This window comes from Marmota monax, unplaced genomic scaffold (assembly GCF_021218885.2).
Source record: "Marmota monax isolate L192 unplaced genomic scaffold, Marmota_monax_Labrador192_F-V1.1 WCK01_AAM20220418_F8-fsc00167, whole genome shotgun sequence".
NCBI classification, from domain to species: domain Eukaryota; kingdom Metazoa; phylum Chordata; class Mammalia; order Rodentia; family Sciuridae; genus Marmota; species Marmota monax.
In genome coordinates this window covers 1,919,745-1,944,815 of record NW_026694116.1, presented here as the reverse complement: position 1 = coordinate 1,944,815, position 25,071 = coordinate 1,919,745, and the positions used below count along the sequence as shown (strand labels likewise).

General features: G+C 63.6%; 1 protein-coding gene across 3 annotated transcripts in view; it reads left to right on the top strand.

Moving 5' to 3' along the window:
• The first annotated feature begins 1,527 nt into the window (after window positions 1–1,527).
• Window positions 1,528–25,071, top strand: part of Kcnt1 (potassium sodium-activated channel subfamily T member 1) — a 43,394-nt gene continuing 19,850 nt past the window's right edge. For 2 of the 3 annotated variants that reach the window (XM_058585942.1, XM_058585941.1), the window contains exons 1-14: window positions 1,528–1,682; window positions 12,741–12,820; window positions 13,284–13,383; window positions 15,350–15,406; window positions 15,776–15,824; window positions 16,533–16,592; window positions 16,725–16,799; window positions 17,009–17,092; window positions 17,750–17,844; window positions 18,989–19,169; window positions 22,599–22,763; window positions 23,009–23,145; window positions 24,426–24,489; window positions 24,600–24,708. In XM_058585942.1, coding sequence (XP_058441925.1) covers window positions 1,528–1,682; window positions 12,741–12,820; window positions 13,284–13,383; window positions 15,350–15,406; window positions 15,776–15,824; window positions 16,533–16,592; window positions 16,725–16,799; window positions 17,009–17,092; window positions 17,750–17,844; window positions 18,989–19,169; window positions 22,599–22,763; window positions 23,009–23,145; window positions 24,426–24,489; window positions 24,600–24,708 — 1,411 coding nt within the window. Of the gene's footprint in view, window positions 1,683–7,927; window positions 7,970–12,740; window positions 12,821–13,283; window positions 13,384–15,349; window positions 15,407–15,775; window positions 15,825–16,532; window positions 16,593–16,724; window positions 16,800–17,008; window positions 17,093–17,749; window positions 17,845–18,988; window positions 19,170–22,598; window positions 22,764–23,008; window positions 23,146–24,425; window positions 24,490–24,599; window positions 24,709–25,071 lie in introns of all 3 variants that reach the window. The other variant, XM_058585943.1, reaches the window with a different exon arrangement.

The window sequence follows — 25,071 nt, the reverse complement described above, 5'->3', positions numbered from 1 at the left end:
GGGAGCTCCTCCTGCTTGTTCCCCTCAGGCCGACGGGAGCCCAGGTTTGAGCCTTTTGCTTGGTTTCCATGTGATCTGGGCCTGGGGCAGGTGTTGAAGAGCCAGGATGCGGGTCCCCTGCGGGAGTAGCCCTGTGCCTCAGCTTCCCTACGGTGGCCCAGCCCACCTGACCTCGATGGCATTGTTAAGAAACAGGCTGCTCCCTGCCAGGCCGAGGCTGGCACTTCACCCACCCTTCCTCTCTGGGTGCTCCTTCCCTGTGATGTGAGCCCTGGGGTTCTTGTGTTTTTGCAGAGTATGTGCATGGAGACCCATGAAATCGGGGACAGATGGTCAGCCAAGGGGATTCAGGGTGAGGGGGTGGTGCAGGCCATTTCATGAGGGCTCCTGGTGAGTGTGGGTGGGCCAGGCCACCCCCACTCGTGTTGGTACTACCTGAAGAACTGAAGCCCACTTCTCTACCATAAATCTCCTGTATGCTCCCTGATTGCTGGCACTCACAGTCGGGCCCAGCAAGCAGGAGCTCCTGGCCTGGGGTGTGGGCTGCTCAGGAGGGCCCAGGAGCCCAGGAGAGCCCCTCCACCTGGGTCTGGCAGGTGTGACTCTGAGAGCTCCCACGCCAAGCTGGACTTGGGGCAAGCCGGACCTCCCAGCACCAATACCTGCAGAGTTACCTGCCTGGGCAAGTCATCTGGAGCCCTGTCTGTGAGACGGAGGAGCTAGGAAAGCCACACAGCATGGCCACACAGAGCCGCTCTGATCAGCTGGTCCTGGGTCCAGATCTTTGCTCCGCTCCTTCCTGCTCCTGGGGAAGTCACTTCCTCCTTCAGTCTTTCCACATCAAAAAATGGATAAGAATCTGTGTCCCTGGCAGGTCGTCCTTGTGTTTGGTGAGGTGGGCCTCACACGCCCCAGAAGGACGTCAAGAGCTCCACGTGGGTAGCGGCCTCATGCCCCATGGATCCCGTGCCCAGCACCCACTGTGGCGTGGGGGCCAACAGCCGAGTGCCCCTGAGATGTGCCCTGACAGCTCTGGAGGTGGAAAGAAGGGAAAGGAGGACCCTGAGTGCCCACGGGAGACACCAGCAGTTTCCCACCTGGTGAGGGAGCTGGAGCCAGGAACTGAAGGATGGGTACAGCTCTGGGCTGGCCGATCTGGGCATTAGACTGAGCTTTCAGGACCCCTGGAGGGTCGAGATGTGGGCACAGGACCCACCAGGATGCCTAGCTCCCCTCTCCGGTACTCCTGTTCCCCAGGTACCTGGCCAAGGGCCCAGGTCTCAGCTGCACGGTTCCTCCTTCCCAGCACGGACAGTCACCACCACCACTTCTGGGGAAGGCTGAGCCCCGGGACTGGGTCTTCCTTGGGGGCGTGCTGGTGGGGACGGAGCCTGGGAGCCCTCCCCGTCCTGCCCCCCCCCCCCGCCGGACCGTTCCACTGTGGCGCGCGCGGGGCGGGTGCGGCGCGTGATGGTTGCGCCCGGCGCCGCCCCCGCCGCCGCCTCCCGCGCCGAGCGCTCCCGCAGGATGGCGCGGGCCAAGCTGCCGCGCTCGCCGTCCGAGGGCAAGGCGGGCCCGGGGGGCGCCCCGGCCGGCGCCGCGGCCCCTGAGGAGCCGCACGGGCTCAGCCCGCTGCTGCCGGCCCGCGGCGGGGGCTCCGTGGGCAGCGACGTGGGCCAGAGGTAGGGGCGGGCGCGGGCCTGGGTCCCCGCTGCGCGCCGCCGGGAGGGGCTTTGCATCTCGCTCGCATCGCAGGGGCCAGCCCGCTGCACCTGCCGCGCTGTCCGCAGCCCTGGGAGGGGACCGCCGCGGGCTGCCCTTGGAAGCTCTACCCAGGTGCCCCCCCCTCCCGACCCCAGACACCCCGCTTAGAGGCTGAGTACAGTGGGCCTATGGGTAAGGCAGGGGTGGATGTGGACTTAGGCTCTGTGCCAGGTGACAGGCGGTCCCTGCCCTGTCCCACCTGAGGTTGGTCCCCAGTTTGGAGGTGAGCAGGGACAGTCCAGGCAGGTCTGTAGTTCTCTGAAGGCTGAGATGCGGCTGGGGCTCAGGCCCCTGCCCGCAGCCCCCTGGGAGCATCCCCAGGGCCAGCTGCTGGCCTGGTTCCTGGGGCAGCCAGGGTGGTGGAGGCCCTCCCTGGGGCATTGCCAGTTCCTCCCCATCCCTTCTGCAAGCTAGGGTGGGACATGGCACCCCATTTCATGGATGAGGACACTGAGGTGTCATCTGCAGCAATGATTCTTGGCCAGCACCTTGCCTGTGCCAAGAGCCATGCCTGGTGCTGCGGGGGATGAAGATGAATCAGACCTGGCCTGCTGTGGGCACACATCGTGGGCACAGAGCCTGCGCTGGGCAGAGGGGTGCAGGCCAGGCCGTGGCTGCAGAGTGGGCTTCCTGGGGTGCTGGTCCTTCTGGGAGGAGCAGGAGGAGTTGGCGGGGTCTTCCAGGCAGAGGGAAAGTGAGGGCCAGAGCCTGGGGGGTGCATATCATGGCTGACGGGGGCTTGGCAGAGGCTGGGCCTGACAGATGGCTAGGCCAAGGGGCCCTGGCCACAGGCTTCTGGCCTGCCCGCCCACATACCCATTGCCTGCTTCTCGGCAGCCCCTCAGTATTCCCATTTGCCAGAAGAAACTGTTGAGGTTAAGTGTGCAGCCGAGGCTCTTGGGCTGCTAATGGGCAGCTCTTGGGCGGAAGGGTGTGAGTGCCCGCCAAGGCCCCAGGGGCTGGTTCCTCTGCCTCCTCTTCCTGGATGCTGTGGGGGCCAGTGATCTCAGGAGTTCTACTCACAGCCAGCCTGGCCCCGGCCAGGGGTAGACTGCAGGGATGGCAGGTTCTGCACAGGCTGCCTCTGAGCCCACCGCACAGCATGGGAGCTGGGGCCACAGGCCACCTCCCCCAGGAAGACCTTCCTCTTTCCCACTCCTGTACTTGGTCTCCCATGAACCAGTGGACCATAAATGCTGGCCCTTTTACACTGGCCTCTCTATCCCCCAGAAGACCTCAAGTACAGGTCTTGTCAGGCTGTTTCTGCAGGGCAGGAGAAGGGAGTGGTCACACCTCTGGGACAGGCCAGCACCCCACTGGCAGCTCTGCAGCCTCCTTCCCTGAGTGCTGGTCACAGGCTGCTTGCCTGCTCTGGAGATGGGCAGTAGGGAGCCAAGGCAGGCTCCTGAGCAGAGGAGGACTTGGCAGATTTGTGCTTTAGGAAGTTTGGTGTAGATTTCAGGCGAGCCCAGAACAGGGAGGAGGGTGACTGCCAGAGTAAGCTGTCGGCTGTAGCTCTTGCAGCTGCCCCATCCTGCATGCCTGGGCCATCTCCAGGGCCATGGAGCCTCGGTCCTCCCCATTGCCTGGAAGGCAGTGAGGCAGAAGGAGGTCTCCACTGTCCCCAGGGGACTTGGCCACAGTGGGCAGAGGTGTCTGCCCCCACGTCCAATGTGCCCCTGATGCACTGCCCTCTCGTAGATGCAGTGTTGTCCCCCAGCCAGGCTGTCCCTGGAACTGGGTCTGCTGCCTCCTCTTCCCCATCTGGGAGGGGTGGGGGGTTAGAAGGAGCTGCCCAGGTATTTGGGGGTGAGAGGCCCCTCCCTCCTTCTAGCACTTTCCCAGGGCCCCAATGAAGGAGGGCTCCTTCTATCCCCCACCTCACTCCCTGGACCCAGATGGGGTCTCCCAGCCCCACTCCTGTCCTGAGGCCCCTATGGAATCCCACCTGTCCCCCCCCCACTCCCTCAGCCCCTCTGAGTCCTCAGGACCAAGGCAGCAGGGTTCAGGAGGGACATGTCCAAGCACCAAGGTTGCTGGGCTCAGGTGGGGACAGCCATGGGGAGGCAGGCTGGCCACACCTCAGCTGTGCCCATATGGACCCAGCAGGAAAGGGGGCAGTGGAGGGGAGGCCGTGGGAGATGTCCCCCTCCCTCAGGCAAAGGGTGGGATGCTCAGAGGCTGTGGCCACAGGTGACTAGTCATGGTGACAGCAGAGAGCAGGCAAAGGGTCTGAGGGGGCAGTGTCCTGGAAGGCCCTGTGGGGTCCTAGGAGTAGGGCAGACTGAGAGTCTGGGCCTGAGACGTTCGGGGAGCTGGGCCCTTGTGGTCTTGAGCTCCCAGAAGGAGTCTTAGGGACCTGGAGCCCTGCCAAGGGGAGGACCCCTGGAGGAGGGGCCAGGAAGAGGAGCCCTGGAAAAGATGGGGTGTCCCAGGGACAGGTGTGAGAAAGGTCCTAGGTAGAGGGGGAGCGGGTGGGCTGAGGGTCAAGGAGAGGTTGAGAGCTGGTTGTCAGTGCCCACAGGGGCAGACTCAGGGGCAGGCTGCAGAGACCCTCAGACTTCCACACCAGGGTTCTGTGCAAAGCCCAGTGGTGGGGCCTAGTGTGGGCGAGGGTGGGGGCTGGGGGCTGGTGCCGTGCAAAGGCCCTGGCTCAGGGGCCAGGCTAGGGACAGGCTCACGGGGCTGCACAGTGGTCCCTGCCACTGCCTACCCCTTCCTGTCCCCATGGGACCTTCAATGAGGGCAGGCCCTCTGAGCCTAGCTGGAGAGCAGCTCTTCCTACAGAGGACAGACCCTGGGAGATGGCCACCCCTGTGTACAGGAGGGCCGAGGGCCGGGAGCCTCCCCCTGGCAGGCAACACTCCGGCCTCTCAGCCCGCTTCCTGCTGGGCTGTTTAGGATCAACCAGCCACTGCTCCTGGCTGAGTCTGCCCCACAGTAGGACACAGCTTGGCCTCCCCCTGGCTTGGTGACTCCCCAGGACAGCCCTGGACCCTGCCCGCCCACCACCTTCCCACCAGCCAGCACCCTCGGGAGCCCTCCCCAGCCCCACTTTGATCCCTTGGGAAGCTGAGCACTCACTTTCCGTACACAGTCTCACCAGGGACACGTCTGTGTCCGCCTCCGGGGCTAGCTCTGGTCACACAGCCTGACACCTCCACTCCTCCTCTGATCCCCCCCAGCCCCAGTCCTCTGTCCCTGGCTGTCATCGGCTAGCGCCTCCACAGGGCAGGACCTCAGGCTCCCACGTGGCCCTGTACTCTGTGGTCCAGAACTCCAGGGTTTGTGGTGCCCCAGTCTGTCGAAGCCTGGCCACAGTGGACAGAGCCCCTGCCCTGCCCAACACCTCCTGCCCTGCAGGTCCAGATGCTCACAGCAGCCAGCACCCCTCCAGGAGCCTGGTTCTGCCCCATCCTACGCAGCACCCTGTCCCTCTCAGCTCCGTGTGTCCTGCTGTCCACCATGCTGGTCTTCCTTATGGTCTTTGAGCTCTCCAGCTCTGCACACACCAAGCCTCCGCCCAGAGCCCCTCTCTGGTGCTCACCCCCTCCGCAGGGCCCCTGTGGTGGCCGCTGTCAGGACAGCTCGTCTTCAGGAGCCCCCACACTATATCCGCCCACCCTTACCCTGTTACTTCCTCTCCCCTAGAGCGTGCTGATCTGCTGACCCAGGCTGGGCTGGTTTATCGTTGACCATGACCAAACATTGGGGGAGGGGTCCCTCATAGATGCGGCTTCCAGCCTTAACTGGTGCATGACTGGGTGGGACGGCCACTGACTGGGGGGCTTAAGCCACAGAAGTGAGTTTTCTCATAGTTTTAGAGGCTGTGTACATGATCAGGATGTGGGCAGGCTGGTTCCTGAGGCCCTGCCGGCTCACAGGCGCCAGGGCCACGTGGCCATCCCTCTGTGTGTGTCTGTCCTGATCTCTCTGCAGGGTGCTAGTCCTCCTGGATTAGGGCCTACCATGTGACCCGTTTCAACCTTTGTGAAGACCTTGTCTCCAAATAGAGTCCCCTGCTGCCTTGTGGGGGTCAGGGCTCAACATGTAAATTTGGGGGAAACAAAACAGTCCAGATTAACTGGTTTCCTTTGCCGGACCCTGCTGAGACCTGAGACCTCAGTGCTCCCATGTGCACTCAGTTGATCAGGGAGCCCCTCTCCCTTGAAGCACCTCATGGAACTCAGGGCAGAGGGAAGAGGACACCCAGACACTTGCTCCCACCAACGCAGTGGGGCTCCTGGAGAAGCTGCCTCACTGGCCTGGACCCTGAGCCTGCCCCTTCTAGGCCTGGCCCCTCCTCATCGGGGCTTTTCCCTGGACCCCCCCCTGGGCTCTGGGTGGAGGGGGCCTTCAGGCTGTTGCGCAGGTGTGTTGACCCACTGTGAGCAGAGGGAGGGCTAGGGAGGCCGTGCTTGGGTGGCTGACAGGCCCTGGGTGGGGCCAAGGTCGCTAGTTGCTGGGACAGGTCCTGCTGGGCCATCTTGGGCTTAGGTGTTCTGGATGGGAATCCAGATTCCCTTCCGGGCCTCTTCCTCCCTCCCTCCCTCCCCACACAGCCCCGCTGGTGGGGTCAGCCTAGATGGCCCACCTCAACGTCACCAGCTCCAGTCCTCAGCCAGCTCTGCCTGGGCCCAAACAGCCCCTGTCCCTTTGCTCACAGGCCCTTGTCCTTCCTATGGGACCTGGGCTCCTTGACCTGTTTGCTTGGCAGGCCAGGGGACATTATGTGGGTAGGGCCTGCCCTGGACACTCAGGACCGGGCTCTCAGGCAGAGCACAGGGGCCCTGTGGGCAGTGGGCAGCAGACCTCTATCCAGGTTATAGCCAGGAGGAGGAGGAGGCAGCTGGGCAGGGCTGGGTGAGGAGGGGACCCAGCTGGACAGCACCCACTCCTGGTCCTCCTATGACCAGTCACAGCTGGTCTCCTGCAGACCCTGGTGCAGCCTGGCCCCAGCTGCCGACTTTGGGCTGTGCTGGAGCCAGTGAGAGGGACCCCAGCCAACACAGCACAGAACCTGTTGGCACTCCTGGTCACTCCGAGCCTTCGGACCAGTTAAGTCTGGGCTCCCCTGTACTGTGTGGAGCTGTCAACCCACAGCCACCTCAGCCAGGACCTTGGCCCTCCCAGGGTGGGTCCAGTCTCCACCTTGCCAGGACAAGAGAGCAGAAGGTGGTAGGGCTGGCGCACCAGGAGGGAGCCTGCCCACCACAGGGTACAGCCCAGGCCACCGCAGGGGTGCTGACAGCTGGGCAGCCTGGCTCCCCGCTCCTCCTCTGTGAGGCCTTGGGAAGGCAGCAGACTGCTCTGAACCTTGGTTTCCTTTTCTGGAAAGTGGTTGCTTTGAAGATTAAAAGAGGCTCCCCTGAAGTCCTTTCTGGGGAGACTGAGACCCCCTGCACCCCACACTGCCCAGTCCACATGAAGGTAGAGTTCCACTCCCTCCAGCCTTTGCCCCTGAGCTCCTGTCCAATATGGACCACACAACTTGGTGGCAGCTCCCACCAGCCAGTCTGGGAAAACCCTGGCCAGACTGCCCAGGTTGGGCCCTGTGCAGGGACTCCTTGACCCCCAAGAAGCTGTCAACCCCCAGTCCCAGCCGGCCCAGTCAAGGAAGCCAAGGGGCAGCACTGGCCGGCCAAGCCCCAGGTCTCTGGGTGGCAGGGAGTGGAAGAGGAGTCGGGCACCTTGCAGCAAACCCCGCAGGCCCCTGCACCACCCTGGGCTCCGGCTGCTGCTGCTGCCCTCAGCTTCCTGGGGTGAAGTGCTTCTGACAGGGCTGTTCCTGGGGCTGCTGGGCCTGGGCATGCTTAGCGCTGGGCAGGGCACAGCAGTGGCTCCCAGGTGTGTGTCGGCTGAAGGCAGGCCACACTGTCCTCGTGGTTGGCACCCCAATGGGCCCAGCGCAGGGGGTTGCATGTTCTGGCCTCCCTGGTGGGCTGTGCTGTTTCCTGGCACAGAGGTGAGTGTACAGAGGTGGCCTGGCTGCCACCCTGCCCCACCCTGCATGCTGGGTCGCCTGCCCTGGCACCTGGCCGTGTGCTGGGGCTCTGCAGGCAGGGTGTGTGGCATGGGCATGCCCCACTGCCCCCGGACCTTACCTGGAGCCCAGCCCTCTGTCCACCTGCCTTCTGCGCTGATGAGTCTGCTGTGTCCCCAGGCCCCACGTGGAGGATTTCAGCCTGGAGTCCTCCCTCTCTCAGTAAGTGCTTTGTAGGGGAGGGAGCTTTTGGGGACAGATGTGTCCTCACACCCGGGCAGACCAGTCCCCATGGGAAAATACACTCTGCCAGGCCCCTGGCCCTGCAGCTGGGCAGGGTCATGTCTAGCCAGCACAGGGGTGGGGGTGGTCCCTTGCTGAGGAGGCCAGGCTCTCAGGGGCAACCTGGTGCCAGAATGGGACCTGCCATGGTGCCCTACAGGGCAGGCGTGAGGATGACCCCGTGCCTGGTCTTAGCCCCCTTAGCTGCCTGTGCAGGTCGAGGTCCCCAGGAGCCAGGTGGCTTGCAGAAGGGGTGCCCTTCCTGCCACAGCCCAGGCTGGGGCCAGGGGCTCCACGGCTGCACTTGTGGCTCCAGCTGAGGCTGAGGTCCCATGAAGGTAGGAGTCAGCGCAGTCCCTGGGAAAGCCCTCCTTCCCTGACCTGGTCTGCCTCCCAGTGGGGCCTGTCATTAACAGTTCCATTAACCAGCGTCACTGGCAGCAGTAACCACCTGCTGCTGTGGCTCTCGCCTGGTACCTCCCGCGGGGTTGAGGGCTACAGCCTTGACCCTGGCCTGTCCCCCAGCCTTGCAGCCTTGCACCCTGTGCACCACAGATAACAGGCGTGAGATGGAGGCTGGCCCGCTGCCCCAAGCTCTCCCACGCCCCCGCAGGCTGGTGGAGGCCCTGGGAGCTGGGCCTCAGCCCTGTGGGGTATGACCCTGTGCAGCTGCCCGAGGCTGTGGCCCACACCACTGCCCAGCTGGCCTTGGTCAGAGGAGTGTCCCTAGGCCCTGGGAGGCCCAAGACCAGAACAAAGACCCTGCAGATTCCAGGACAGCAGACTGGTTGGAGGAACAGGCCAGGTCATCTGTTAGTTTAGGAAGCCCCTGACCACCCTCCCTGGCCATTTTGGACTCTCCTCCAACCCCAACCCTGTTTCCCAGCTTGGGCTTGCAGGGCCCAGGCCAGGGTAGGCAGGGGCCCCTCTGAGCACTGAGGAAGGATGACCATGAGGCCCCCCACCCCGCCTCAGGCTCTGTGGGGCTGGGGTGTGACAGTGCCTGGCAGTGAACTAACCTGGGACAGCAGGCGGACCTGTGGAGCTAGCCTGGGACCGTGGGTGAGGAACTAGGGGAGCTTAGGTGCCTACCCCATCTTGCTGGCCAGACCCAGAGTTGCCGGGAGTTTCCAGGAGGGGTGGGCGGCAAGTCACAGTCAGGGCTGCTGCTGAGGCCCCCACTGGTATCAGGCACGGGGGCACCTGGGTGTCTCTTCCCGCCAGGGCCAGCCCTCTGTGCTGCTGTGGGGCACTGCGCAGGACGAGCCTGACCCCAGGCAGCCTGCCTGCCAGCTCCCACACAGCTGTCCACTCCACAGGGCCAGGGCCACACTGACCTCCCCAGGGCTGGGCTGGCGGTGTGCTGCTCTTCCAGGCTCAAGGCCGAGCTGGGCCTGGGTCTCACCCAGGTCAGTGGGCATGGCCAGTGCTATATGGAGCCAAGCCCACAAATGGGCAGCCTGGAGCCTGAGTCGTCTCAGATAGCGCTGGGTTTCCCAGCTGCCTATGTGGGCACCGTCAGAGTGACGGCACAGGCCCGGGCGCACCCCCTTCTGGGCTCACCTCACTCTGGGCGCACCCCCCTCTGGGCTCACCTCCCACTGGGAGCACCTCCCTCTGGGAGTACCCCCCAGCCCCCGCGCACCCCCCTCTGGGCGCACCCCCCTCTCTGGGCACACCCCCCTCTGGGTGCACCCCCCCCTGGGGTCACCCCCCATCTAGATGCACCCCTCCCTCTGGGTGCACCTCCCACTGGGCTCACCTCCCTCTGGGCTCACCCCGCTGTGGGCTCATCTCCCTCTGGGCGCACCCCCCTCTGGGCACACTCCCTCTGGGATCACCCCCCCGGGAGCACCTCCCCTGGGTGCACCTCCCTCTGGGCGCACATCCAGAAGAAGCGGGGACACAGCACAGAGGCTGATTTTCACTTCACTGACACGGCACCTTGGCTGCCAGGCGCCCTCGCACAGTGTGGGAGGCAGTTCCTGCCATTGTTCCCACTCTCTGGGGAGGAGGAGAGGAAGCCAGGAGGGCAGGTGAGGAGTGGCCAGGTCTGGCTTTCCAGCAGCCTGGGCCCCCGACTGCAGGCTGTGACCCCAGGAGCTCAGAACAAGCCAGCGAGTGCCCGTTGTAGGAGGAGGTGGCCCACAACCCCAGCCAGGCTCCCTCCCCAGGGCTGCCCCTGGCCCTTGGAGGGTCTACTGTTTGTGGTGGGGTCAGGAGTGGCAGCCACAGCTCATCACAAATCAAAAGCCAAGCATCATTAATTTCTCTGGCATTGCAGGGCTCCAATTCTGCTGCCAGGTCCCAAGGGTTTCTCTGGCTCCTCATGGAGAACCCCTTTCCCCCATAGGTGGGTGCTGCCCACCCAGAGCCCTGGGGGCTGCCTAGACGGATGTCCACAGCTGACCGGGCACTCACCCCCTGAGGGGTGGCCCTGTGTTCTATTCATGGGGTATTGGAACCAGAGGCCAGGGTGTGACCAGCTATGGTCAGCAGGCCTGACCCCCCCACCGGTGCCCAAGCAGGGACACTGCTGCCTGGAAGCCGCAGGCAGGCCAGCACGAGCACGGGTGGGCTTCTCCATTCCCTGACTGTGGGACGGAGCAGTGGCTTTGTGGTCTTTGTAGGCAGCTGCGTTTGGGGAGCTCAGAACCTGGGGGAGCTGAAGGCAGAAGCCGGAGCAGAGCCAGCCCCAGGGGCCAGGACACGCCAGAGAGGCAGAGAAAGAGCCTGGAGGGCAGAAGACAGGGAGCCAAGAGTGGGGTTGGGGTGCCCAGAGCTTAGAGGACCCCTGAGCTGTGGTGGGCAAGGCGTCCACCCAAGGAGGGCAGGCTGGGTGGGCCTCTTGGGCCTGATGGTGGGAGGTCAGAGGTGAGCCTTAGGGAAGCAGGCAGGGCAGGTGGACAAGCAGTAATGTCCCATGAAATGGTGTCCAGCTGTCCAGTGAGACCAGGCAGACGGCACAGGGTAGACCGGGAGCTGGGGGCTCTCGGCTGCACGGAGGGTGGGGGGACAGCTTTGGAGGAGGTAGAAAGTACCTGGGTCCCAGCCCATCTGGGGGAGGGGAGGAGGTCAGATCGAGCAGGGTCAGGTCCACATCGGGAGGGTGCAGTCGGTCTCTGTTGCCAGCAACGGACTGCAGACTGATGCATAGTAAAGGAAAGGGGCTTATTTGGCTCATGGTCTGCTCCATGGTCCTGGGGCCGCATCTGGTGATAGCTTCTTGCTGGCAGAGCCTGCAGTCAGAGCAAGGCCTGGCGCGGGTGCACCCACGTGTCTGTCTCCCGCTGTCTGCCTCTTCCTCCTGTGAGGCCACCAGGACTCCCTCCTGGGCTCCAGGCTGCTGACCGCGTCCCAAGGCCCACCTCTGAATACCATAGTGGGTTTCAGCCCCCGTCCTTTCGCCCGTCTCAAACGCCTCTCAGGACGTGGGGGCAGCATGCCCGGGCCAGGCCGTGACTTCAGACTCTCCAGCTGCCTCCACAGAGCCCACACCCATTCAGAGGAGAGCTTTCATGGTCCAGCCACCGGGAGAGGCCCCTGCCCATGGTTGATGATGGGGAGTGGGGAGAGGTGGGCACAGGGACCTGGGCCTGCACTGGCCTCGCCTCCACTGGGGCTGCTGGTGACCTCCTCCACGCAGCAGGACTCTGCCCGTGGGCCCTCCGCCCCGCTGCCCTCCCAGGTCGTGACCCTGCTCTGTGCCGAGGTGGGGACTGTGTGCCCCACATACACCATCATCCCACCCACACGCAGTCGCCCCACCTGACCCTGCTCTGGAGCAGAGAGGGACTCAGCCTGTGATGGAGGACGCCCAAGGTCATGCTGAGGGAGGTCGGTGCCCAGCACCACAGGGGCATGGCCGCTGGGGGACAGGCCATCCCCACCCCAGCTGCAGGAAGCCCGGCTCGTCATCCTTGGAGTGACTGTTGGCGGTTCACCTCGGTGGGACATGGAGCCCCAACAGGGCGCGAACTCCAGCAGAGCTGGGCACAGAGAGCCGGGCAGTAGCTGTCGCATCAGACTCCATGTTACTCCCAGAGACCAGATGGGGCCAGCAGTGGGTGGGCCATGTGCTAGCACCCTCTGGCACCCTCAGGCCACTCCCACTGGGTCCACTGTGGTCTGTTCTCAGGACTGTAGAGAGCCCATGCTGGGCAGAGGGCTTGGAGACGGGCCCATAGACAGTCATGTGTGTAAGTGACGGGGGCCTGGGGACCAATGGCCAGGGGCTGCAGGGGAGCCCAAGGCAAGGGGCCTGTGCTAGGGGGTTTTGCTGCTGGCCTGCAGGACAGCTCAGGCCTGACTGCTGCCTGTCAGCCCTCCTGGCCCGACTGCCTGAGTTTCACGCTACTTTGAGCGGTGGTCTTAGAACCCAGCCACCAGAGGCCACCAGATCATGAATGGCCGTCAGCTTCTGGGTACTCCGTATAGGTCCTGGGGTGTGTTTTGAGCTCTGTGTGCCCAAAGCCCAGTGGGTGCCATAGCCTGAGCCTCCTTGGGGCCCACGGGCCCTGGACGCTGAGCAGGCAGTGGCTTGTGGCCCTTGTGTGCTGGGGGAGGCACAGGGAAGGCTGTGATAGGTGGCTTCCTGGGTCCAAGGTGGGCATGCCTCTCAGTCCTGCAGCTGGGGACAAGTCAGTGGGGCTTGGGGCTGCCTCTCTGCCAGGCTCCCGCTGGCTGCCACCCGTCCCCTCTCCTGCCCCAGGGTCCAGGTGGAGTTCTACGTGAATGAGAACACATTCAAGGAGCGGCTCAAACTGTTCTTCATCAAAAACCAAAGATCCAGTGAGTGGGGGCTGGGCGCTCCCAGGCAGGAGGGGAGGGGCCCCAGAGGAAGCCAGTGTGGCTGGGGCTGTGTCGTTGAGCAGTGGGCGCTGGGGGCATTCCCTCTGCCTAAGAGTCGCACATCTCTTGGGAGCCGTGTGGGATTTGTGGGGACACTGCCCCATCTGCTGGACACCAGATGGGGCTGGGCTAGGCCTCCTCCATGCAGGCCCCTGCTGACTCCTTCCCAGCTTCAAGACTGGCCATCCTGGACCTCCCAGGGAGTCAGAGAGGGGCTCGGAGTTTATGTGTGTGGGCTCCAGGCCCCCCCAGCCACGGAGGGGCAGCCTCAGGATGCCCCCTGGGTCCTGACTCCACTTCTGTGCAGTGGGCACATGGTGCCTCCTGAAGGGGCCCGGGTGGGGCCTCCGGGGTGGAGCTATTGGAGGGGGCTGCGGGCCTTCCTGACGTCTGCCTCCCCCAGGCCTGAGGATCCGGCTGTTCAACTTCTCCCTGAAGCTCCTCACCTGCCTGCTCTACATCATCCGGGTCCTGCTGGACAACCCGGCCCTGGGCATCGGATGGTGGGTGTGACCCGTGGGGCTGGAGGAAGAAGGGGTCCTGGGCCCTGGGCTGGACCTGACTGCCTGGGCCCTGGGGGGACTGCACCCAGCACCCCGCCTGGCCTCTAGGAAGCCCCGTGCCCAGTCAAAGCCATGCCCAGTACGCTGCCCAAGCTCAGAGAGGGGAGCCCATGCTGGAGCTGCATGTGTGGCTGCCCGTAGACCCAGAAGGTCCAGGTGCCCCCTGCATGAGAGGGGGTCTTCACGCTCACTCCAGGAGAGTCCCAGCCTCTGGGGGAGCCCCCTGCAGCAGTATGCAAACTGGCTAGGGCTTTGGCCCCTCTCTGAGGCTCCACCTGACCCTTCTGGCCCACGGCGTCCTCTTCCTGGGTCACTCCTTCACTGTCAGGGCAGGCGTATTCTGGCCATGTTGAGGAAGAGTCACCTGCAGACTGCAGGAGCCTTTCGAGGAATGGGGGGAACTTCTCTGGAAGTTTCTGTGTGGTCCTCCTGCTCCCCCCTGCTGCTGAGTCCCAGCCCCGATCCTTGTGGGGCGCGTCATTTTCTTCCCTGGAAGCTGCTGGGTCTCTGCTTAGGGATGCTTGGGTCAGGCTCTGTCTCATTTCTGGGTTGGCCCAGCAGCCCTCAGTGCCGGATTGTCTTGAATAATGTCCTTGGAGACCGCCTCCCCTTGGTCACTGGCTCTGGGTCCTCTCAGGCTCCTCAGTGTAGGTGTCCCTAACTGCTGGGGTCTTGGAAGCTGAGCCGGGAAGGAGCCGGCCCTGGAGGCCGTCTGTGTACAGATCTGCTCTTCACCTTCCTTTTCATCTGTCACCCACTATTTAATAGGAGTTGGCATCCCCAGGCCAGAGACCCTCACCCATAGCTGAGAACAAACCCCTGTGGTTGTCCGGGCAGGGGGGCGGGCAGAACCCACCACAGCAGTTGAGGTGGAGCAACAGGGGTTCTGACTGACTCTCAACCACCTTTCTGGGTCCACCTCACCTTCTCCAAGTCCTGGAAGCTCCTGGGCCTCTGGTCCCCTTCCCCAGAGGGCCCAGTGTGTGGTGTTCATCACCCATCCCTAGCACAGCGCCTGGCACGTGGGTGGTGGTGGGAGAAGGGTGAGTGGGTGGTGGGCAGGCAGACAGACGGTGAGGAGGTCATGGGTTGATGTCTGGATGGATGGGCAGATGATGGCGGGGTAGATGGCTGGATAGATGGAAGGTGGGTGGGTGGACAGAGGTAAGAGGGTGGCTGGGGCAGACGCCCGGGTGGATCCCAGGTGAGAACGTGAGTGGGTGGATAAAGGGATGGATGCTGACGAGAGACAGGCGGGCAGATGTTGGGAGAGAGGGCCGGAGGTAGGGGAGTGGTGGACAATGGATGGCCTTGAGTCTGCATCCACCCTGGTGAGTTTCTGGAGGGAAGTAGGTCAGGAAAGAGGCGGGGGTCCCCTCTCATAGGCTCAGAAGCAGCGAACTGGCATGCAAGCTGTGCCCTGCCAGCCAACTGTGCCCTGCCACCCGCCAGCCAGCTGATCCCAGGTGGCTGGGACACACTTGTCCTCCAGAGTGGCTTAGGGCCCTGCACTGCTGCGCCAGCCCCTTGGGGCAGGAGCCTTGTCCCCACTGAGCCTCATCCAGCCTTATTTGAGGCGGCTTGGCCTCAGGAGGCCTGGAGGGCCCCCTGGTTCTGCCTCTGGCTGTGTGGGACCTTCCAGGGAGTGTGTGACAATGCAGAGTCCCTGGCTATCTCCTGCCGGAGTCTCACTGTCAGCCCAGATCCCAGGTGAGGGTGTGGTCTGTCCAGCAGAGACCACCCGTCATCCCTGCAGGGTCTCTGCCAAAATTCTAGAGCTCTGGCACCCCTCAGTACATGGGGCTGGGTCCCCTTCCCATGTACCCTGAGCCCATGGCAGCCCTAGGAGGGCCTTGGGGTTGGCCCGGAGGGCCCGTGGCCAGGCCAGCTCTCTGTCTATCCGCAGCTGGGGCTGTGTGAAGCAGAAGTACACCTTCAATGGCTCCTCCTCTGAGATCAACTGGTGAGTTCCTGCTGCTCCTGTTTGCCAGGGTCAGGGGACATGGGGTGCACGTGGTGAGTGTGGATGGAGTCCACACTGCCTAGCCTCTGAGGGCAATGGCCAGCCTCAGCCTGAATGCTGCCCAGGGTCCCTGTAGACACATTCAGCTGCCCTCTAGACCCTGGCTGGGATCAGTGCTGGGATGTCCCCTTCAGAGGGGGACAACGTGGTCCCCCAGCTAGTCTCTGCCTCTGGCTGTGTGGCCCCCACTGCCTCTGAGATGTTCTTCCTGAGCCTGTCTGGGCTGGGCCCAGGGGCAAGGGGGACACTGATGGCTGTGGCCCCTGTGTGCTGCACCCTGCCCGAGGCTCATCTCCCTTCTCTCCCCAGGGCCCCAATCCTGTGGGTGGAGAGGAAGATGGCTCTGTGGGCGATTCAGGTGAGAGTGCCCCACCTGCTCCTCTCCCCACAGTAGAGGACAGCCGTTACAGGAGCCGGGCTTGGGGAGCACTTAGGACACACCCAGGCCCAGTGAGCAGGGGACCCAGGCCTGATGGGCTCCAGAATGGAGCTGGGCTCAGGGAGCACTTAGGACACACCCAAGGACTGCTGGGGCGCACCCCCCTCCGTTTCTTGTGGGAACCGCTCCCTCCTGCTGACCCCTCAAGCTTGCTGTCTCCCTAGGGGATGCAAGTGAGGGTAGGTGGCCCAGGCCAGCTCTTGGGGGGGTCTCCCCAGCCCTGCCACTGCTCAGGTCTCTGGGTGGTGGCACTGGCTCATGACTGGATGCTTGGCCTCCCCCAGAGAGGGCCTCAGGCCCCACTTCACAGGCTCAGAGAGGCTGTGTCTGGAGGAGGCTCCACCCAGCCCAGCCCCTCCCTGGCAGAGTGCCAGCAAGCCCTGCCCTGTCCCACCATCTCAGAGCCCCCCACGTGGCCCTCATGGCCCACCTCCACCTCCTGGGGCAGCAGCATGACTGCTCTCCATGGTCCCTGCCCCTCAGGCTGCCCCCTGGTCAGGAACCTGTCCAAAGCCCATAGCCTTGTGCGCACGTACACACAAAGGGGGCTCGCCCAGAGACCCACGTGGCCTGGCCCTGCCTCAGACCCCAGACCCAGGTCTGCTCCTTGTCCCTCTCTCCTCTTAGGTCATCGTGGCCACAATAAGCTTCCTGGAGACCATGCTCCTCATCTACCTCAGCTACAAAGTAGGTCCCCACCATCCTGCCTCCTCCTCACTCCTGCCCCCAGCACCACTCCCTGACCTCCCAGGCTGCCTTTGCACGGTCCCTGTCCTCTGTCCTCCCTGCACCAGCTCTGAAGCCCCCTTTGACCCCCAGGGCAACATCTGGGAGCAGATCATCCGAGTGTCCTTCATCCTAGAGATGGTCAACACACTGCCCTTCATCATCACGGTGGGTGAGCCCCAACCCCACCCCTCACCCAGGGGCCTCCCCAGCCCCCACCCACCTCCCCCAGGGGCCTCCCCAGCTCCCACCCACCTCCCCCAGGGGCCTCCCCAGCTCCCACCCACCTCCCCCAGGGGCCTCCCCAGCTCCCACCCACCACCCCAGGGGCCTCCAGTCCTGCCCTCTCCCTCCCCAGCCCCACTGTCTCCCCACAGATCTTCTGGCCACCGCTGCGGAACCTGTTCATCCCGGTGTTCCTCAACTGCTGGCTGGCCAAGCACGCACTGGAGAATATGATCGTAAGCAAGAGCCAGACCCCTGCCCACCTGCAGAGGCAACTTGCCATACCCAGCCCCAGGGCCACCAGGCTGCCAGCCAGGAGGCCATGTGACCAACAGGAACGTCTGTCACGGTGACCTGCCCCAGTCAATGTCTGGGAAGAGAGCTTCTCCTGACCTGGGAAAGGGCTGGGGAGGAGATGGAGCCATGGGCAGTAGCAAGCAGGCCTACGGGAGACCAGCCACCAATCCTGGGTCACGGGCACAGGGAACACGGGAACCAAGACTGTGAGAACCAAGACCATGAGCTCTGGGCCCACGAGAAAACTGGGCTGCAGGCAGCCTGCTGAGATCTAGGGAGGTCAGCCTCTGTGCCCCCAGGCCTGCCCCCGCCGCCAGGCCCCCAGACTCACAACCCCAGGTCTGACTTAATGGTACAGTGAAGTTGAAATGCCCGGTCCATCGAGCCTCCTACAGGCCTCAGCCCTCCCGGGGCACAGGGGGGCGGGGGTGCTCCTGAGAGAGGAAGCGAGGTCAGTGGCCTGCCCAAGTCCAGGCTGCCCTGTGGCCCTCGCCCAGGGGAGGTGTGGCCAGGCCACTGGCTTTGCAGCCTGCTTCTTGCTTATCTGCTCTGGCGGGGGACCGAGCCTTGACCACTGAAGGCCACATCCTCCACAGAACGACTTCCACCGTGCCATCCTGAGGACCCAGTCGGCCATGTTCAACCAGGTCCTGATCCTCTTCTGCACCCTGCTGTGCCTCGTGTTCACGGGGTGAGCCTTGGGCATTGAGGGCCACCCAACAGCCGGGGACAGTGTGCTCCTGGGCAGAGAGGCAGTGACAGCTCAGGGCACAGAGCCAGGCTCTGGGGTCAAGGTCTGGGGCAGGAGACAGAGCTGGCTGGGCAGGGGGTGGCTTAGCTGGCTGGCACGGAGGTCCAGGAGTAGCCCTGAGCCCATGTCCCCATGAGCAAACCCCTAAGTCCAGCTCCCCCAAGGCCCAGGACTCTGGGATCCGGCTTCCTGGTCCATGCCTTGGGCTCTGAAGCTGGGACTAGCCCTCAAGTGGGATGGGGCCTTTGGCCTGAGGCCACCCTGAGAGCAGAGGCCAGGCCAGGGCAGGGGCTTGGAGGTTCTCCTGGAACTGAGCCTCCAGCCACTTGGGTAGATTTGCTGACCTCCTGCACCCACCTATGCTCTGACCCTGTTATGGATCCTGGAGCGGCCCTGTTACCACTTCCTATCCCCCAGGCCCTGGGCAGAGGGTGCCCTGTGCTCTCTGCCCTCCCTCCCCCGCACCCCACCCACAACACACAGACCTCAGAGGATCTGGAACAGATGTCCAAGGCTACAGAGTCTAGGGTGACTCAGGGTGAGTCTCCTCCCAGCAGCCCCGTGTCACCCAGCTGTCCACCCCAGGGGCCCTGAGCACCGGCTGTGTCAACATCGTGGGACCAGGGAGTGACCCCAGGCCCTGCCCAATCGACCCTCAGTTGAGCATAGGAAGGAGGTGTCCAGCTCTGTGCAGGGAAGGGCCTAGGAAGCAACCCCTCATGTCGAGGGTCCTACCCAGCCCCAGTCCACACAGGAGGCCCCAGCTCCACACTCCTGCTCCCTGTGGGCTCCTGGGCCTGGGAAGAGCTGTTGGGCAGGAAGGGGGTCAGATTTGAACCAAGGTGATGCCAGGGCTGGTTCAGGGGCCATCCAGGGCCTAGAGGGATCAAGAGTGCCCACCCGTGGCAGGCTGGGAGACGCTTCAGCAGGGCTGGGGACAGATGGGTGGTCTGGGAGCCCAAGAGTGCTGAGCTGTGCCCCAGACTGAGACTCAGACTCAGCAGCAGGAGACGGGGTCCACCAGAGCCCAGGGTACCCAGGCTGGAGCCCAGCCCTTGGTGGCCCAGCAGCGCCCGTCCACCAGGACCTGTGGCATCCAGCACCTGGAGCGAGCTGGCGAGAACCTGAACCTGCTCACCTCCTTCTACTTCTGCATCGTCACCTTCTCCACGGTGGGCTACGGCGATGTGACGCCCAAGATCTGGCCGTCCCAGTTCCTGGTGGTCATCATGATTGGCGTGGCACTGGTGGTGCTCCCACTGCAGGTTGGTCCCCAGCCTCAGGGACGCGGGGCTGTGGCACGGGCACCAGGGTGGTCAACTTGGAGGGCCACAAGGCCAGGGCGGGTGACACCTGCGGAGGGCAGGCCTGGCCAGGGCCTCCTGTGGAGCGTGGTGGTGAGCCGCAGGGCAGCCGAGCGGGCTCTTCCTTCTGGGAAGACAGGGGATCTCTTGGTGCTAGGGTGACCCCCCTGGGACCAGTACAGAGGCAGAGGTGGACAGTCAGTGTGGACAGTCACCTGTTGGCTACCCACAGTCCTGCATGGCAGCAGTGGTCAGGACCGTGAGGGGCACCTGGAAGGGCCTCTGCTGACCCTGAGCTTGACCCTCAGGCCTGGCCCACTCTCTGCTGGCGGTTCTGAGCCCCCATCCCCAGCCAGAAGCCCTCTGCTTTTCCCAGTGGGCTACGAGGAAGGCCGACTATGTGCTGGGGACACCTAACACCAGGCCCCTTACAGCAGCCTGGGCATGTGACTCTTCCCCTCCAGGCGTCTGAGGCAGAGTCCCTACTGGCCAGGCAGTGCTGGGTCCTCCCGCCCTCCATCTGGGACGATGCAGGGCATAGGCTGCATTCTAAGCTGTAGCCATTTTATGGTCCACTGAGGTGGCCTCTCTTCATCTGCTCATTGACCGCTTGGGTTTCTGCTGACCCTGCACTTTCCACAGGGGGCTCTGCTGCCCTGCAGACCCCCTGGCCTGCCCTCTGGAGGCACAGAGCCCTGCTGTCCATGAGCTCTGCCCTCTCTTGGTTGGGAGCTCCCCCCTCGTACTGACCGTCTGGATTCTTCTGTGGTCAAATGTCCTGAACTTTCTTTTATGGCTTCTGTTTCCCTTTCTTGTCTGAAAAGACCACTTCCCTCCTCAGTCATGGATACTTCCTTCTGAGAGTGCAGGTTGCGTCTTGCTGCCGCGGGAGCAGGGCAGGCCTGTGCCAGCCAATCCCCAGGCTCCTCCCCCCACACCACGCACCTGGACGGCCGTCTCCTGGAGGGCGCCCCACCCTGCCCACAGCCCCTGGGCTCACTGCTCCTCCTTGTAAGATTTCTAGTTTGATCCATGAGGCCTGCCGCCCCGCCCTGGTCTGGGGTCTCTGCCAGGACCCGTGGGATGGGCTTGGATCGCTCCTGCAGACCCACGCCGCCTCTGCCAGCTCTAACGTGTCCCTAGCTCTCACGGCCAGCGTAGGGAGTGTCTCCAGGGAGCTCACAGAGGTCACTGGTCACTGGTTCACATGGAAGAAAATATGGTCCCTGAATAGGGAGCACTGGTGGCTTCCCGCGCAGCCCTGCTGCCTTGGAGCCCAGCCCCTGCCGGCCAGGCCCGAGACAGTGTGCCGCTGGAGAAGGGGCGGCTGCCCCACTGGGCCGACCTTGGTGAAGCACTCCAAGCCGGCCCTAGGGCCACCCCGGCTTCTGGTGTGGGCAGGTGTCCTCCCTTCCTTGTCCTCGAGTGCCAAGAGCGGGCTTAGCGATGCTTCTTCCCTGTAAATGTCCCTGCTGTGAAGTCACCCGGAGCCTTCTTTTCTGGGAGGCAGGGGTACCAGGGATGGAACCAGGGCAAGCCCTCCACCACTGGGCTGTACCCCCAGCCCACCTGAGCCTCACAGAGGCCAGAGCTGCCATGGACAGGCCAGACCCTGGGGTCTCCAGGTCTGCTCCAACAGATGGCCACACCACAGGCTTAAAACAACAAGCCTGCTCCACAGTTCTGGAGGCCACAGTCCAAACCAAGGGGTCAGCAGGCTGCTCCTGTGGCTGCAGGGAGGATGGATTCAGGCCCCAGACTGGGTAGCAGGATGCCCTGCTCCTCACAGGGCTAAGGGTGGCCAGGACCACAGTGCTGCTGACCTCGCCATCCGCCCAGCCTCCTGCCCGCTCCTGCTGCCCCTGGGAAGGCTAGGGGTCCTGTTAGTGGACAGGGTGGTCCTGGTGCCTTTGGAACAGGACTTGCTGGTGGAGGCCCTGGGGAGGGGCGGTGGTGCTGCTGGTGGCAATCACAAGCCTCCCTCCAGAGCTTAGGGACAGCTGTCGTGTGCCGGAGCTGCTCTGCAGGCTCAGGTCCCGTGTTGTCGGGCATCAGTGTCAGGCTCATGGGCACCACAGCAAACCGCCGGACAGACAGCTGGACAACAGGAAGTCACTGTCCTGGAAGCGGATCTGCACGTAGGTGTGGGCGGGACTGGTGCCCTGCTGCCCGAGGCCCCCACAGGCCTGGTGCCCTTGTGGCCATCCAGGAGCCTCTGCCCTGATCCAGGCCTCTTCTCTGGGTCTTCCTCTCCTGAGGACAGCAGTGTTGGACTCAGGGTCACCCAAATCCACGATGACCTCATTTCAACAAATTATATCACAAAGACTGTATTCAAATTGGGTCATGTCCTGAGGTTCAGGTGGACGCACGTTGGGTTCACTGTCAAACCTGGTCATCAGCCGGCTTCATCCTCACGGCCTCCCTGGGAGGCAAGTGCTGCTCTGATCCGTGGCAGACAAGGAAACAGCCTGCGGGAGGTGGGACACAGGCCCATGGTGACCGCCAGCAGAGCCCAGCCCATGCCACCTGCTGGGAGGCGTCTCTGTTGGGACCACGCTGGGTCTTGGGCACCTCCTGGTTGTGGAGCCAGTTCAGTGCCTCAAGGCCATTGGGTCTTGTCACTGGGACTGAGCAAGAGCCCTGTTCATTCAGTGACTTGATCTCGGGCAAGGTAGTCACGTTCCCTGAGCAGGCCGGCTGTCAAGGGGGGCTGCCACCATCCTTCACTCAGAGAAGTGTGAAGCCAGCAGGGTCAGCACCCTGGACAGCGCCAAGTGGCTGGCACTGGGGTGAACCTGGGGTGCCTTCAGGCTGCAGCTCGACTCACACCACCCTGCCCAAGGCGGTCCCAGCCTGAGGACTGACCCCACACCCGATGTGTTCACCGCAGCTGTCAGGAGAGCACTTACTTCCTAACTCCGTGGGCCGAGAATTTGCCGGCACTGTCAGTTTTCCCCACAATAAGTCTCAGGGGCTGATGGGAAGAGCCGCAGGTCTGCTGACGCCTTGACCGTCCACAGCTCAGGCTTTGGCAGCCACTCGGCCTCTGGGGTCTGGAGCTGAGCTCGCATCTCAGGCTGCCCCAGGCACGGGCAAGTGGGGATGCTCACTCCCCCTCCTCAGGTGGCCGTGCCAAGACAGTGGCCATTTCCAATGTGGCTCTGTCCTGGGCCACATTGACCTCTGGTCCTCTGGTCCTGCACTGACCTCTGCTCAGGCTGTCTGCTCCCTGCACACCCTGTCAGCCACCTGGTCCTGCTCTGTGCTGTGGCCCTGGGCTCAGGGCCTGCCCCTGCCAAATGGGAAAGGTCCAACCCCAGCCCCACCCCTGCCCGCCCTGCCCCTCACTGCCCATGCTGAGCCAGTGCCCACTGCTCTCCCGCACAGTTTGAAGAGCTCGTCTATCTCTGGATGGAGCGGCAGAAGTCTGGGGGCAACTACAGCCGCCACCGCGCACAGACGGAGAAGCACGTGGTGCTGTGTGTCAGCTCCCTCAAGATCGACCTCCTCATGGACTTCCTGAATGAGTTCTACGCCCACCCCCGGCTCCAGGTGAGGCCCCCAGGCCTCGGGATCCTCCTGCCCCCAGAGCAGCCACCCCTTTCCAGGACTGCCTGAGCCCAAGCACGTCCCCTGAGGACTAGCCCTCAGTTTCCCTGTCTAGAGGGTGGCATCCCACACTCTGGGAGTTCTGCGGGGTCCTGTGAAGTGCTGGGTGAGACAGCACCCGGGAAAGCAGGTGGGCTGGCAGTGGCAGAAGCCTGCCCAGAGGCTCTGACCCACGGCCTGGCCAGCAGGACTACTACGTGGTCATCCTTTGCCCCACTGAAATGGACGTCCAGGTACGCAGGGTTCTGCAGATCCCCTTGTGGTCTCAGCGGGTCATCTACCTCCAGGGCTCTGCCCTCAAGGACCAAGACCTCATGCGGGCCAAGTGAGTGTCAGCCAGGGTGGGCACAGCGGGTGTGGGAGCCACTGGGTAGGTGGGTTGGCAGCTGGAGCAGCAGAATGGGTATGGGGTGTTTGGCAGCTCTGGCTCAGTGCCCACCACCTGACCCAGGTGAGCAGGACCCTGCCCACGCTGGGCACAGCAAGCCCACCTCAGGCCTCCTGGGCAGACCCAACGTTGGGAGCCCCCATTCTCCCCACTTGGAGTCTGGGGATTCTCTACGTCAAGTTCTAGGAGCTCAAAATAGACCAGGGGCGGAGGAGCTGGCTGATGGAGTCAGTGGGGAAAATCACGAGGGCTGAGGGTGGATCTTGCTTTAAAGATAAGTTGGCAGAGTGACTTGAGGTGACACAAATGTGGCATGCCATGGAACTTTCCTTAATGTGCTAGTGCACTTCCTGGGATTCTCTCCAAAGCCCCTCCTGCCACCTTCCCATTCCAGAAGTCTCCCATGTCCATCTGTGGGGCCTACAGGGCTGAGGGCAAGCAGGACACCTGGCCCAGGGTCACTCATCCCTCAAGCCCTGTACCCTGAGGTAGGGCCCTGATGGCCACAGCCCCTTGTGTCCCATCCATACCTCACACATGTCTGTGTCTGGGCAAATAGGGAGGAGCCAGGGAGGCAGGGGGCAGCAGAGGTTTTAGGAGGCACAGTGTTCTGCTGCTTTGGGGTGGGAGAGGACAGTGTGTCCACTGGATCTCAGGCCAGCTAGGTTATTTCTGCAGCTGAGCCCTTGGGAACCAGGGGTTGGATATGGTCATACAGGACCACAGTGTGGCCAAGAGAAGGAGATGGGTCCCTGCCCCCAAGTGTTTCTGTTCTGCAGCCCAGTCCGTCCCTGGTTGATGGGGCACGGGGATGGGCTGCAGATGCTGAATACCCTGGGTCAGGTCAGCTGGGCCAGGGCCCAGGTTGCTAGCACACAGTGAAGTGGGGTCTCAGTGGGGACCCCCTTCCAGCCCCTGACAGCTGGAGCTGAGGCCAGAGCTCTCCATTGCCCCATCAGGCCATGTCCTGGAAGAGCCAGGTGCCCCGGCTGGTACACTGGTGTCTCCAAACATGCCATCTGGCTTCTGAGACATGTCCAGTGTCCAAGCTTGAACCCTCCTGAGGGTGTCCAGAAATCCTGACCAGGCCCAGGATGTGCTGGGGAGAGGCCAGGGAGGTGAGGAGGCCCAGGACTGGAGGCACTGCTGGGACCAGGCTGACCACCTGAGCAGGGGTCTGCCGACCTCTGGCCACACTAGCGGTTGGCACTTTGCAGGATGGACAATGGGGAGGCCTGCTTCATCCTGAGCAGCAGGAACGAGGTGGACCGCACAGCCGCAGTGAGTGAGGCCGAGGCCAAGGCAGGCGGGGGGGGGGGAGCTCCTCCAGCCGGTAGCTGCCCACCCCCTCACTGCAGGGACACTCCAACACTGAACACCCCCCCCCCCAGGACCACCAGACCATTCTGAGGGCCTGGGCCGTTAAGGACTTCGCCCCCAACTGCCCTCTCTACGTCCAGATCCTCAAGCCTGAGAACAAGTTTCACGTTAAGTTTGCTGGTGCGTCTGGGGCCTCCAGTGCGCAGCTGGGAGGGCGGGGGCTGGAGCCACCACAGGAGCAAGGAGGTGCGGCAGGGCAGCAGCCCTCCTTCCTCACAACCCAGGAGGGGCGCCCATAGCGGTCCAGCTTTCTCAGATGATCCAGCTGGGGTGCAGGGTCAGGGAGGGCAGGAGCAGGGGTTGGGAGCATCACCCTCTGATGAGTGCACCGTGAGCAGGACCCTGCCGGAATCCCTGGGGACAGGTGAGGGGCCTAGATGGGCACCCCAGGGGACAGGCGAGGGCCACACCCAGCCCTGGAGCTCTGGGCAGAACAGGAGAGACACAAAGCAGAGCCTCCATCAAGGCTCCGGTTCTGGGCTT